This window comes from Mastigoproctus giganteus, chromosome 11 (genome assembly GCF_048544385.1).
Source record: "Mastigoproctus giganteus isolate SK-2022 chromosome 11, ASM4854438v1, whole genome shotgun sequence".
NCBI classification, from domain to species: Eukaryota; Metazoa; Arthropoda; class Arachnida; order Uropygi; family Thelyphonidae; genus Mastigoproctus; species Mastigoproctus giganteus.
Genome location: NC_143585.1, coordinates 122,017,995 through 122,033,971, shown reverse-complemented (window position 1 = coordinate 122,033,971; position 15,977 = coordinate 122,017,995). Strand labels below are relative to the sequence as shown.

General features: G+C 35.6%; 1 protein-coding gene across 1 annotated transcript in view; it reads right to left on the bottom strand.

The window, feature by feature from the left end:
* LOC150078404 (uncharacterized) overlaps positions 1-15,977 on the bottom strand; it is a 160,563-nt gene that overhangs the window by 34,111 nt on the left and 110,475 nt on the right. The window contains exons 7-8 of the mRNA XM_090384554.1: positions 12,687-12,808; positions 1,201-1,259 (exon numbers count right to left, since the gene is read on the bottom strand). Coding sequence (XP_090240680.1) covers positions 1,201-1,259; positions 12,687-12,808 — 181 coding nt within the window. The remainder of the gene's footprint in view (positions 1-1,200; positions 1,260-12,686; positions 12,809-15,977) is intronic.

Here is a 15,977-nt window from a genome sequence, read left to right as displayed (position 1 = left end):
ACTCTACATAATCTGAGGCTTTAGCCCTAAACTATATCATAATCTAAATTAATCCACACCGGGCATCTATCCTATTGTGGATTCATACTTCGCAACTGGGTTGTCGTCGTTGCAACACCAGGGTACCTGCCCACCCACTGATCAGGAGCCAAAAAACTCCAAAACGGTGCCATATGGGTGATAGTATCTGCTGAGAATAAGGAACAATAGTCTTCTCCTATGGTGAAATGTTACTTATTCGAGGTAGTGCAATATCATGGCAACTCGTTGTGAAGGTATTCACAATATGAGATATACTTAATGATGCAATTGCACTAACTTGTACATTAATTAAATATTTACATAACCTGAGGCTTTAGCCCTAAACTATATTGTTTGTCTGTTTTTTAACCCTCTCTCTCTCTCTCTCTCTCTCTCTCTCATTGCTGTACTCACTGATAATGCACTACCTCCAGTGGATGCAGGATTACACCTATCCACCGGCAGTTAAAGTTAGAAGAGGCTTGGCTCTCATGCCAATGACAAGGCACTGGCATTGGCATGAGGAAGCAGCTGTCCTGCTGACTACTGCTTCCTGGTGGCAAAGAATCCAAAACATCATTTTGTTTTGGATTCTTTGTGTGCTTCTCTCTCTCTCTCTCTCTCTCTCACACACACACACACACACACACACACACACACACACACACACACACACACACACACACACACACACACACACACACACACCTTTTTTACAGCCTGTGGCACCGCAGTGTATGTGGTGGAATTGACCTATAGTTTGTGTTGCTGCCCTTCCTTAGAAACTACATACAAACACACCACAATCACCAAACCTATCTGTTTTCAATTTACTTTTATGGGGTTTCTTAAAAATCCAAAGTATATGTAAACCATCCACTGACACATGAGCAATTGAAACAACATTTATGATGAAACTAAAAGAATATCACCAGAAATATTACACACAGCAATGTGTGGCGACAATGTGAAAATTATGTCCCTTAGGGCATTGTTTTCAAATACTAAGAAGTGTAACATAAATTCTTTGATGTATATTATTAAACTGTAATAACAATAAACGTCTTTTCCAATTTGGAATTATTCATTCCATTTTTAAATTAGGTAGTTGTTTTTGCCTGTTCCTGCACAAATAATCTATAGCATCTACAAATATTATAAAAAATGATATATACTTACGCTCAAGAGCTTTGTAAGCATCATCTCGATACACAAAGGTAACAAAGCCATAGTTATCCCTATAAAATGAAATGTAAAATTCTACAAACATACTTCTCTACTACATAATCTTTATAACAATGTTTCTCAACCTTTTTGTTGCTGTGGCACACTGCAACCACTACTATACTCACAAATGGGAAGTTATTTCTGTTGGGTATATTTAATAATACACTTACTATTTTAATGCTTTTCATATCTCTTTTTGAACAAACCTGAATTACATGAAATTTAAAGAAGATATGTACAAAAATTAACGTAATTATATAAAAACAAACAAAAATACAATTATAACATTTTAATCAATGAGACGGTTGGGTTTGATGGGAGGCACACAGTTTAGTAATATGAGGATTTATTGTGGATAGGCTTACTCTCAGCTCCTCTTCTACCGGCTTTAGTCTCTCTCTCTCTCTCTCTCTCTCTCTCTCTCTCTTTTTGTTCAATCTCATTTAAAGCGGAAAACTCTGTTTTGCACAATAAAATTCTAATTGCCCTTTCTGAAATTCATGGAAATTCATTTTGAATTCTGATCCAAAATTTGCTAATACTAGAGTTATTAAAGTGTTTCCAGCGACTGGTTACTATGGATCTCAGCCAATTCTTCTTCCTCTTTCAGATTGAGTTCTAACATTGAAAGGGTTTCTTCTTGCAAATGGGTCTCTTACCCACAAATATTTTTTGGTATCAAGGGATGGGAAGTAATGCTCTTTTGTCTTTAACAGCTCTAATGTTTTTTTTATTAAATTAATTATTTTAGTATAATTCGTTTTAGCAGTCAAGGGAAACGTTTCTAAATTTTTTCATTTACATATTTTTTCCATATATTGGACTTTTCTTTAAAGGCAAACAACATGCAGTAAAAGTGAGTAAATTTTCCTCTGAGCCTGGCATGCTGATATTTAATTTGTTAAGCTGCATGTGAATAAATCTGCTAGAATGGCTAATTTACTGCACCAAATTTGATAACTTAAATAATCACAAAATTCTGATTGCTCTAGTGAAATAAATATGAGAATTTCCTCATGTACTCATACATATGCATAAGTATATTTCCTTTTGATAGTCACTGAACTTCAGTATGTATTATTAAACAAAAATTATCACATTTGAGTTCCTCGCATAATTTTCAAAAATACGTATTTTTTGTTGCTATTAATTGGGCTTTCCCACTAATATCTGTGGATTCATATATTTGCAATGCAAACAGCCACCCAAAAATTATTAATATGTTGAACAACTTGTTCTTCAATATCATCAGACATTTCTTTTATACACCTGCTAATTGTGGTGTTTTAAAGTGGTACTGTCATTATTTTTTTTTTCCAGCTTTCTCTCCCAAAATACTTTTCGTGATAACCTCAGAAGCTCACATCTGGTGAGTATGGGTCCTGAGCTGGATATCATCATTCTTCTCTTTCTTGGTGATTCCCTTCTACTTCTCTCTCTCACTCAGGGTAATTCAGAAAAATTTTGTTTTGGTTTGTGCTGCAAAAGCTTCAGCTTCCTTGCACCGTATGGCTAATAATAATAATAACCTGAAATGCTGGTAAAATCAGACTTTCTGCAATCAGGTCAGATTTTTTTTTTTTTTTTTACCACCAGTTCAGCTACTAAATAGCTGGCTTCTTGTGCTTTATCAGATATTTTAGCTATATTATAAAAAACTCTATTAGATAGTATGAACCAGAGCTGTAATGCTCAATATGTTCTACGTTGATATCAATATTTGTAAAATAATAAGAGAAGTTCACCTCAATATAGTACGTAGAATACTTCTGTATTATACTCTCAAGAAATTAAAATGAAAAAAATCAAAAAAACTTACATTAGAGTAACAAATAATTTAAAAAAAATAATTAAAAATCAATTTAACACCATTAAAAATAAGAAAATTAATTAAAAGAATATAACGAAAAAAAACTGCAAAACAATTTTCCTTCCTGAAGCTGACAACACTTTTCAACCATATGTCGTGGACCACAGGAATGAAAATTACAGAATAGGGGTGAGTTTGAAACTTAAATAGGGATTATTTGTCTTCGCGCATGCGCGTAAAAGTCCACGAATCGGAGATGAAATATGGCTGATGAACATTAACAGAATTTTCGTGTAATTTAATTTCTACGGTTTCTGCAATTAATAGTCGCGTATAATTACGCTGGACACTAAGTATTTTGGCCTCGTGAAAGGCTAATTCTGACTCTGATGAACGAGCAGCAGCAGCATCAGAATTAGCCTTTCATGCCATTAACAAAAAACATACTTTTTTATTTAACTAGGCCAAAATACTTAGTGTCCAACGTAATTATACGCAACTATTAATTCCAGAAACCGTAGAAATTAAACCACACAAAAATTCTGTTAATGTTCATCGGCCATATCTCATCTCCGATTCGTGGACTTTTATGCGCATGCATGAAGACAAATAATCCCCATTTAAGTTTCATAAGCACCCCTATTTGGTAATTTTCATTCCTGTGGTCACGACATATGGTCAAAGTGTTGTCAGCTTCAGGAAGGAAAATCGTTTTGCAATTTTTTCCGTTAAATTCTTTTAATTAATTTTCTTATTTTTAATTGTGTTAAATTGATTTTTAATTATTTTTTAAAATTATTTGTTACTCTAATGTAAGTTTTTCGATTTTTTCGTTTTAATTTCTGGAGTGTAGCATACAGAAGTGTTCTACGTACTATATTGAGGTAAACTTCTCTTATTATTTTACAAATTATAAAACTCTGAACCTTGTTTTCTAAGTAGAAGCCTGCAGGTCTTTTAAAATATTCCAGTTTTGGATGATAAATTCTCGTGTTTCATATAAAAATGATGCTGTAATTTACTTGGCACTTTAGGGAAACATACCACACATAAAGGTAGAGGACAATCTTGGGTACCAGTATATGAAAATGTCATTGCCAAATAATTATCAACATATTTATGACAACATGTTTTCTGCTTTTTTGATGTTGATGGTTGCTCATTTTTGTTTTTGTCATTTTCTCAAAGATAATTGTTATAAAGTTACCTCTTCTGATTTCCTTTCATTAAAAATTTAGCCATCACTAATAATTTCTAAAAAAAATAAAGTTTATTCTAGAACATACTAATATAGTTCACCGACATTACCTGTTCTACACGAATTAACGGAATATGACATTTTAGAGATATATATATTTTTTTGTTATTTGGTTTTTAGGAGCATTAGCAACTAAGGCCATATTGCTCCGGGAATATGTGGTGGTCATTTTAGGAGGGGGATCTTTCCACGTCCTCCGTATTTGGTAGTGACTGGCTCGAACCCTGGTCTAATCAAGAAGCGTGTGCTACGCACTGCTGCTCCTGCCCACCTGGCTATGGGGCGCCTCCGTAGCCAGGTGGGCAGGAGCAGCAGTGCGTAGCACACGCTTCTTGATTAGACCGGGGTTCGAGCCAGTCACCACCAAATACGGAGGATGTGGAAAGGTCAGGGAATGACCACCACATATTCCTGGAGCAATATGGCCTTAGTTGCTAATGCTCCTAAAAACCAAATAACAAAATAACCTGACTACCGAGGCGCCTTTTAGAGATATAAAAATGCACTTGTTTTTAAAAGACAATGGAAATTTCTTACTATACTGCTTACAAGTTGCACTTATACAACAACTGCAGGGTGCCTGGGAGAGACTCTCAAGTGATAAGAATGACCAAATAAAGGTGAACAGATCTAGTACTAGGAATCAAAATGTGACATTGAATTGGCCGCCAGAAGGTGCCCAGATCGGCACATCATCGTAAATAAACAAATTTTTTGTTTGAATTCATTTTTATTATAAAATATGGATTTATTAATTTTTTTAATTTACTTTTCCATGGCATACTTGAAGCACACAGGTTGAGAAACACTGTTTTATAAAATTCAAACATGAAATTGACACACAATAAGAAATATAATTTTACACAGTGACAGAAGTCCAAACAATTCAATATTCTCACAATACTTTACAAAATAATTTTAAAAAATAATATTAGTGTGGCAAATGATGCAATGAAGCAAGCTTATACAGAGCCAGCCAAAAAAAAAAAAAAAAAAAACACCTTTACAATACCAGATGGAAATTTGTTCCAATAATCACTCTCTGGCTGAAAGAAAATCTCCATACATTTATCCTACAACCATGCCTTTTCAATTTAAATTTATGTCCCCTTATATGCACAGTCTGAGCAAGTGTTAGGATGCCATCGGCATTTAATTTACTCATTTACCCCTAAACACTTCAATCAGGTTCCCTCACAGGTGCCACAATTTGCAGAAATGAAGTCTTTTATGGTAAGAGTACCCTCTCAGGTCCCTGACTAATCTTGTTACTCTTCTCTGCACCTGTTCCAACAGATTCACATTCTTTCTAAATTGAGGATTTCATGATCTGTTTGCAGTATTCAAGATGTGGCCAAACCATTGCCTTATATAATGGGACAATCACCTTCTTAGGACCTTGCTTGACAAGATTCCTGTCTAGAATGCTCAGATAATTTAAACTTTACAATAAGTCCAAAGTCTTTTTCTTTCCCCTCTACCTTTGGTATAATACCACCCAATTGGTTATTCTGGAATTACTGCTTCCCATTTGCAGTATCTTGCATTTTTCAATGTTAAATCTGAAACTGCCACTTCTCACTTAACCTGGCTAATTTTCTAGGTTTGTAGCAGCATCACAAATCCAGAAATATTGAAACACCAGTACAGTGTGCTTTAGCACTTACCAAATGTTTCTATCTGTGGATTTCTGTTTGAATATTCTACTAGACATCCAATGATTCCAATTGCTTTAAGAAAAATATTTTGGCAGACTTTTCTTATCCCTCTCTTCAAAAATGTTGAGTCAAAGATTTGTTCATAACAAAAACCCTGCTGTCTACACTTGGCATTGTCAGGAGCATTTTCAAAGCTTCATCTGAAAGACAGCTGAACTCAGTTTGTTTTTCTAAGTGGCTTAATATTCTCATACTCAGCACTACTATGAGGAATTGTTAAAATGCCACGCATAACTTGTGATAATCTGTTATATTTCAAGCTTTCTTGTGCACTGGTTTCTCCAGCCAAAGACCACTGTAGATCAATTGTTTCATAATACTGTGTGGCAGGTTCTTATACTGAAATTGACAGAACTGATGCCGCTAAACATCTACTGCTACATCTAATTCTTTATCCTTAATGACACAAAAAAAGCACTGGAAACTTGTCCACAAAAAAATTCAAATATTTCAAAATGATGCACTTCCAATTGATGAATGTCATTTTTCAATGAAAACTTCTGGCCACATGTGCCATAAAGTTATTTCTCTCACCAAGAAAAAGAGCAGAATCTCCTCTTGATCTAGTATTTTCATAACCTTAGTAGTAGAAGTAGTAATTGCAGATGATATAAGAAGGCAAGATCAGCCACAAAAAAAAAAAAAAAAAACAAACCACACAGTACATCCATCTGTACCCTCCAAGAATTTTATCTAGTTCTCCCTTGAATTTATTCAACCCATCCCCTTCTACAACAACAGATGGAAGCCTGTTCCAACAATCAACCACCTGCTGGCTGAAGGCAAACTTCTGCACATCTATCCTGCAACCATCCCTTCTCAACTTGAATTTATGCCATCTCATGTGCATAGCCTCAGCAAGCAGAAGATTACTATTAACATTCAGCTTATTCAATCCATTCAAGGCTTTAAACACCTCAATCAGATCTCCCCACAGGTGCCTAATCTCAAGACAATGCAATCTGCAGAACTGAAACCTTTCTAGGTAAGAGCAATCTTTTGTTCCCTTCACCAATCTGGTTGCCCTTCTCTGCACCCATTCCAGCAGTTCTACATTCTTCCTAAAGTGATGCCTCCAGACCTGTATACAGTATTAAGATGTGGCCTAACCATGGCCTTATACAAAGGGATAACCACCTCCTTATCCCTGCTAGCAAAGTTTCTGTACATCATTGACAAAACCCCATCAGCATGTCTGTACTACTCAGAAAATTTCACGTCTGACTGCACAATTATCCCCAGGTCTTTTTAATTCTCTATTATCCTGAGTGTAGTACCACACAGTTGATAAGTTACTCCAGGGTTACTGCAACCCGTTTGACAAATGCAGTACCTTGCATTTGTCAATGTTAAACTCCAACTGCCATTTCTCAGCCCATCAACTCAATTTTCCTAGATCTTGTTGCAGTAGCTCAGCCTGATGACTGTCGTTAACCACTCTGCCAACCTTGTATAATCTGCAAACTTAGACATTAAGTCTGATATACCTTTTTCAATATCATTGATAAATATTGAAAACAACAATGGATCTAGCACTGAATTCTGTGAAACTCCACTGATAACCACTCTGTCTTCTTCCACTTAACCATCACTTTATCCATAGCAGTAATTTGCCCTTAATACCACATTGCTCCAGTTTGTACAGCAGTATAAAGCCAAAAGTGACTTTTCTCATCTGGCTTTTCTAATTACTTCTCACCTTTTATTTAAATAGACTCGTCAAAGGTTGCTTCTGTTCTACAGTCTCTCTACACATTTAAATAAAGACAGCCAACATTTACACATATGCATCAAAATCAATTTGACTTCAATGGCAAACATCAATTGAAATTCTCGATCGATGGTTGGATTTATTTATCGGGTTGTTCAAAAGATGCCCAATGCTGCCAATGATCAAGCTGCTTTTTTTTTTTTTTTTTTTTTTAAATATTAGAAAGATCATCACAATGGGATATAGCTTGGAATTACTTTAATTGCTGACAGCTGTAGTAATCAAAGTTTTTGTTCCCCTACAGCTGCATTTTTTGCTATTGGGAAACATATTTCTGAACAGCACAACTCAGAGGATGATTATGTTCTATGACAAAATATACAAATAAAGATTTGGTAAGTATGTCATCATCATCACCACCATGAAGTACATCTATTTCTGCATTTCTTTCTATGCACCTGTCATTATGCTTATTTGTTTGCTAATGTCTGATTATACTTACATTTCTGGCACTTGAAATTGAAAAATTACATCGTCATATGGTATACAAGGCAAGCATGTTGCCCTTTCAGATTTTATGATACATGGAAAATTATGCATATGTGACGTGAAATTTTATGCTCTATTTATTTAGCATCTTATTAAAAGACATTATTAATTAGCTTTGCACTACTACACAAATATTATGAAATAACTGCACATGACAGAACAATGCTATTATCATACTTGATATTTCACAATGTAGACCAGGAGTCAGCAAATGTTTTTTGGAAAGGGCCAGATCGTAAAATTTTTAGGCTCGGCGGGCCAGGTAGCAAACTCGAAGATATTTACATGGGTAATTCTACTCATAGAGCAACAAAAAAAAAAAAAAAAAAAAAAACAGGTTCAAAATCTTTTTATTAGGAAGTAATATTTAACATAATTTTTATACACATGCTGACACTTACAAAAAAATGAATAAAATATTTCCATTTATTAATAAACATATTATAGAACTGGTTAAATTTTGTACTAATGCGATGAATGTAATTGTTTTTTATGAGATAATATTTCATCATACTGGAGTTCGAAGTTAGTAATTCCTATCATTAAAGTTGTTTGCAAATGGTCATCCATTAATAATGATCTGTATTGCGATTTTACATATTTCATTTTCAAAAATGTCTCTTCACATTGGTAAGTACTCCCAAATACAGATATAAATCCCCATGCATATGATTTTAATTGACCGTATTTATCTTCCGAAAAATATTTATAGAATTGGGTTAGATCCATTTCTTTAAACCTAACCTTTAGCATATCATCATTTTGCAGATCAGTCACTTCCAACTGATGGTCTGATGGAAGCTCCTCAATTGTACAGCCTAATGGATTTTGAAATATGGAAATGTCTTTTGCACTTGCATCAAGATCCGAAAAACACTGTTGTAACTCTAGTTTAAGTTCAGAAAATACAGTGGATTCTGGTTATTTGGGCCACCGGTTAATCGGAGCAGCTGTTTATTTGGGGCAAATCTTACAAAACAGAAACCAATCGAGAAAATAGCCAGGGTTTACTTCACTTAATTGGGACAAAATGCCGTTTAATCGGGGCAGGAGACCGCAGCACTGGAGATTACCCTACGATAGTCTCCGACGGTAGCACGTGGTTCGGTCGAAATTCTGCAGGTCACAACCATAAAACAATAAAAACAATTAGCAGTCACCTGTTTATTTGGCTTTTCTGTTAGTGAAATCTATCATAAATGGATAGTAAACTCGATCTTATGAATTTCCAATAATACCGACAGCTGGAATTCTGTGGGTTATTATGGTGAAATATGTTTACACTTCCATGAAATCTTCAATCGTATAAAAAAATTAATTTTCAGATCTTCTCTTCATTCCTATTTTTAAAGCTTTGTAATTCGTTACTCCATTCTCACTTGTCTCACTTGCGCATATCGTGTTACTTGCAATTTGTGTGCCGTGTTTTATCTTTTTGCTGTTTTAAATTTTACCCCCCCCCAGGCACGAACAGAAATGTCAACTAGTTCGTATGTACATATTACAGTACGTATTAATTATTCCGATTATCACGTATATTCTTCCGATTTTCACGTATCACCACCAAATAACCGGAATTGGTTATTTGGTGGTGATACGTGATTATTTGGTAGTCCCAAACAATTCCGGTTATTTGGTGGTCCCAAATAACTGGAATAGACTGTATCCGGAATCCTCAGTTCCATCTATGGCATTTGAAATGCCACACTTCTTAAATGATTTGACAACGATCTCAATCTTGATATTATCCCATGATCTTTTCACCCAGGTACAAACTTCTCCTATAGTTGGTTTCTTCACTCTTCCTGCTGGTGTCAAATTATGCCCAGAAGACTTCATCCATTGGTTCCATTTGTCTCTCATGGCAGCTTTGAAGGGTTTGTTAATGCTGACATCAAGTGGTTGGAGCTGGGATGTCAAACCTCCAGGTATGACGACAAGTTTTGTTTTTTGCTCTGCAGCAATCTTCTTTCTGTTTTTTGTTATGTGTGTCCTGAACTGATCAAGCACCAATAGGGCAGGTTTGCATAAGAGCCCACCTGGTCTCCTGCTCCAAACTTTCTCAAACCAGATCTTCATACCATCCTGATCCATCCAACCCTTGTCATGAACGTGGACAATCACTCCACGAGGAATGTCTTCTTTTGGCATTGTTTTGCATTTGAAAATCGGCATAGGAGACAGCTTGGTTCCGTCGGCACAAGCTAGAACAACGGTATAATGGCTCTTTTCATGTCCACTTGTCTTCACAGTTACAGTTTTCACCCCCTTCTTATCAACAGTTCTGTTACTTGGGGCATCAAATTGAAGGGGGACTTCGTCCATATTTGCAATCTGTCCCAACTCAAACTGATGTGTCTTCCAACATTGAATGACAAAACGATGAAATTCAAGGACCTTCTGCTGATAGCTTTCAGGCATCTTTTGGGCAAGTCTGGTGCGTGTACGCATGCTTAGTCCATTCTGTTTCATGAACCTGAAGCACCAATTGTGTCCTCCTTTGAAATCAGTAACTGCTTTTTTATCAGCAATTCTTCTTGCCTCCTGCTGAACCATCTTTGTGGACACAGGAATTCCAATTGCCCTTTGCTCTTCAATCCATATCTTCAATTCCCTCTCTAAATCAGGCCATTTTGCTGACTTGCCTCTCATGGCCTTCTTCTGCCGTGGCGTTTTCAGTAGGGTTTCTTCTTCCCGTAGCCAGTCTCGGATTGTTTTCTCAGTTGGAGGAGGACCAAACTTACGTTCAGCAGCACGATTTCCATTCACTTTTGCAAACTGGTTCACTTTTTACTTGAATTCAGCACTGTACGAATATCTTTTCCGAGCCATTTCTGGGCAGAATGTGTATGCTGGTAACAAACGCGAAACAATGAGCACAAAGACAACAAGCGCAAAAAAGTGGGAAATGCAAGTAAAAAAATCTACAACCATAAAGACGCACCCAGTTTTTATATCCCAAATTTTTCGAAAAAAGGTGCGTCTTATACACGGGGAAATACGGTAGTTGTGAAGATGGTGGCAGGTCACTTAACAGGTTCTCGCATGCAATTTTTGAAGTTTGACTATACAGTCAGTCCTCGTATAGCACGATAGTTGTGTTCCTAGAAACCCTCGTGCAATGCAAAATCGTGCAATATAAATAACATGCCCTATGGGAAAAATAGGATTAGGTGCCGACCACCCAAGATTGAATACACATTTTTAACCAAAACATTACCAAACACAATAAATAATCATTATAAAATACTTACATATTTTATCACAATTATTACGTAATAAAATATTGCTAATGCTTTTGCTTCTATCATAAGCAAACTTGTTCTTTGTTTAATTTTCTATCCAAACAGATGACAGCCATTCCATCTCTTCCAATTCTTTGGGTCTTGATCTAATGGATTTTATTATATTTTGAGTTGTTCCTGCTATGAAAGTGTTTTTATCTTCTCTGCATTCTTTCTAATTCTCGGCGTTGCCTCATTTAGGCCTGTAGCACGTGCAACATCACGTTCTTTCATTTTGTTCAAAGTGTTTCAGAATTTCATATTTTTTTTTCTCTATGGAGAGAAAGGGGGGGGAGGGGGGCTTTTCAATAAAATTTCTAATAACTGTTCTTGACAGGTTTGCAGTATTTTTAGTCAGCTATCAAAATACTTCTTTGTTTTCACTTTATTGCTTACACTTTGCTTATAAGAAAAAAACCAATGACCTTACCTTCTGCAGAATCAACTTCATTATACAGGGTTTATGTATATTCAGGTTTGTGTTACCTTTATTTTTAGCACGGAATCAGTGCCACTTTTTCTTTGTAGCCTTCAGTATAAATTTCATATATAGCTGAGTTGGCTTGCTTTGGCTTATCAACACCAAGACTTGCAATTATCACAGGATGCTTGAGCTTTTCAGTCATTTGATAATTACCTTAACTAGTTTTATATAAAAATTTAATTTACAGAAATTACCATATACATTTAAGCAACTATACTTTCCTGTAACAAAACACAACGTAAATAAAAATTATTGTTCCTGTTTATTCAATTTTGGCAAAACTGTAATGTAATGAATTAAGGCATGAAATTTAATTCTGGTAAAAATTTCGACTTCCTTCCCTCTGGAGGAAAGCCCTATGCCTTTTTTTTTAAACTCTAAAGAGGATATTCTCTCTCTCTCTCTTCACCTACCTACCTGAAATTAACTAACTACAGCCTCAACTGAAAAGGCATTGATGGGTTCTTCAGTATCTAAGTGATTTGAACCAACCTTCTCCAAACAACTGTCAAAGTAATTTGAAATACAAATATCAAAATTTGTATTTAAAATTCATCAAAGATATTTAAACTTCATTGATAAAATTTGAAATCTTATCAAAATATAAAAATTAAATTAACTTACTTTTGGTCTCTAAAGTGTACACTAGTATACTGCACTGGACCAAACTTGGAGAATCTTTCATTTAGTTCTGTTCTTGTTGTCCCATCTGGAATTTTTCCACAGTAAATCACCCTACGTTCTTCCTGAAAGAAAAAGAAAGATAACAATCAATTTGATAATTTTTAATGCAACGATTGAAGAAATTAAGTTTAGATGTTTTATTTTTATAACGACTACAAGCAGAGATTCAAACAATTTTAGATAAAAATGAATAGATATATGGTGGTTCAAAGAAGCAAATTTCTCCTGAATTGGGCAAAGTGTTAAAAAAAAAAAAATAAATAAAATAAAATAACAATATGCCAACTACACATAGCATAACTAATACTAGTCTTTTAGTTTTCCCTAAGAGTTTATATTTATGCCCAGTGTTCTCCCCAGAAAATTTTGCCAGCTGGGTGGCATTATGAAGTAGCCGGGTGGGGAAGTGTAATACTTCGCAATATTATAAAATTTTCTGGTATTTATAAATGTGACTTAAGCGATCCAGAGCAAAAATTAATTGCATAATTTAACATTATATGCTCCTGTCGCATTTACCTCAATCGCATAGTACGTTCGAATTAATATTGCTTGAGATCAGTGAGCAGTACCATACAGTACCACGAGAATCACTTAAATTTTAGCCAGGCGGTCAGTTAAATTCACCAGGCAGTGAGCACATTCGATAGGTCCTGGGGAGAACGATGATGCCCTCTAGTTTTTGTCCCATTTCAATGTGGAAATCCCACCATCATTCAATTTGCTCCACTCCCCAAAAATACATGCTTCCAAGCTCTATAACCCAGATGTTCCCAGTCTCTCATTACATCAACATTCCTACTATTCTCTCAGATGACATGGCTGTTTTTCCCCCCAAGAAGCTCATGTCATTCCTTAAATGTGGCCTACAGACCTGAACAAAATATTCCAATGCAGTCTCACTATTTACTTATATAATGAAATTATAACCGCCTTTATCATGCCTTGGGGCATGATAAAACATTTCCTTTCCTGGCTACCTGCTTACATTGCATTCTAATCTACATATCTGAGTATTGTAACATCTAAGGTCTTTTTTTTTTTTCCTCATTTAAACTCTTTTGGTTTATCCCACCTAATGTAAGTTATTCTTGGGTTACAATTTTCCAAATGTAGAACCTTACATCTGATACCGTTAAAATATAATTGCCATTTCTCTTACCATCCACGAAGCCAATCCATATCATTCTCATGACCATCCTCCTGACATATCAACTGCAAAAAATTCAACATTGTAGTTTATATTTGTGTTGATATCATCCAAGATCAGAAAAAGCAAAATAAAGAGAGAGTGGCCTTAGCACTTAACCTTGAGGAACTCCCACTTATACTCCTTCCCCACTATGAAGAAGAGTCATTTATAACTACCCTTTGACCCCTTGTCTTTCAGTCATCCTTCAACCCACTTCATGATCTTGGCTGTAACTTCAATATGCTACAGCTTGCACAGCAACCTCCCATATGGAACCATATCAAATTCTTTGCTAAAGCTAAATCATTTCTTACATGCCTCTATTGCGTGACATTGTCATAGTAGCTTACCAGGATCAAAGATTTTTCACTAACCAAGAATGTTGTGATCTCCATTTAGTATATTATACTTCAACATGAACCTGTGAAGCACATTTGACCACAGCTGCCCAGTCTACAGTTACCGTTAAGGTAACTATAGATAAGGAGTTAATCCTTGCCACCCCTTTGTGTATTGGGGAAATTGTTAAGGTGCTCTTCAACCAAGTAAGCTGATCTCAGGTGGAGAGAATCAGGTTTCTTCTAAGAGTTATTCTGGGTTTTTCAGCCCAAGTGTGTTTCAGAGACTAATTTTCATAACATGCAAATCAATCTCTGAAAACACACACACAGTACAGTACAGTACAATACAACACAATGGCGCAATATAGTCTAAGCCACTATTTACTTTTAAGTTCAGCAGTTTTTCTGTTAGATTATCTTTTGTAATATCAATATCATATAACCTACAGTACTTAGGTATATTAGTATGCTAGCTAAATTAGTGTGCTATTAAAATTAGTTAATAAAGAAGGTTTTAGGAAGTGTTGCTCAAAAAGAAGTTATATTTTAGATAAAATAAGTGTTGGTGAGTGATAGGCTAAGATCTGGGACCTAAAGGTGGTTTCATTTTCCGACTGTGAACTTTTTTTAAAATGGCTATAATTACTATTCTTGGATATAGGAAAACGCAGGAAATTTCAAGGTCATTAAATTTTTAAGGAACTATAATCAGTCACTGGGAATTATTAGCGGAATAGTTGTGCTACCTGATGGCTTTGCAGTAGAAGTTTTCAGGATACCAAATTGTATGTAAAAATACTCACGTGTTGCTGAGTTATTTATTACTGTTATTTTCAAGGTCACGGTCATTCTACCGAGTCAGCCATTTTCATGAGATAAAAGAACTACAGCAGTGCCACCTGCTTGTTCAGTGGGATTAGAAATTCGGCATAAATTGCATACAATTATTAAATTGCAACATCACCATTGTATAAGAGCTATCACTTCTATATAGCTGTAAGGCTTGGCAGATTGGCAACTTAAATCCCTAGCCTGGATAAATGGTGAGGGTTGACATCAGGAAGGGCATCCGGTCGTAAAAACTATGCCAAAACAAAAGGTGATTGATGGAAAGTAGATGTGTCAGGGCTACCGAACAAAGGACGAGTCCAGGTAAAGAAGTTAGTTCAGCTAAAGATGAAGAAGGAGTTGAAAAGTGTTAAAATAGGAACATTGAACATTGTGCCAACTCCATATGAACGTGGGAAGAAGGCAAGGACAAAGAAGAAGACTTAGGTATATTAGTACAGTATCCCCCACAAAGGTAAAAATGGAAAATTTTATGAAACAGAATGCTTGTTAATAAAAAATCTTATTTTTAATAATCAAGTATGTACATGGCATCTTGAGTAGTGCACCCAAAACTTCTCTCAGGCTTCTAAACTCTATTCAAAAGAGGAAAGTCAGGTTAATTAATGACGCATCTTACAAAGTCTGTCCACTGACTGTCTCATAGATGTTCTGTTTCTGCTGCATGCCTTTTCAATAGATACTTCAATGGGCACTGTTCTGAATTGGTATCTGTAATTAGTCTCCCCCCTCTCTCTTTCCCCAACTAGTCTGAACATGTGCTGCAACTCATCAGCATCCATTTACTGCCCAACTTCAAACTCACAGAACCAACTGTTCTTCCTTATTTATCTCTTTAAAGGCGTTCAA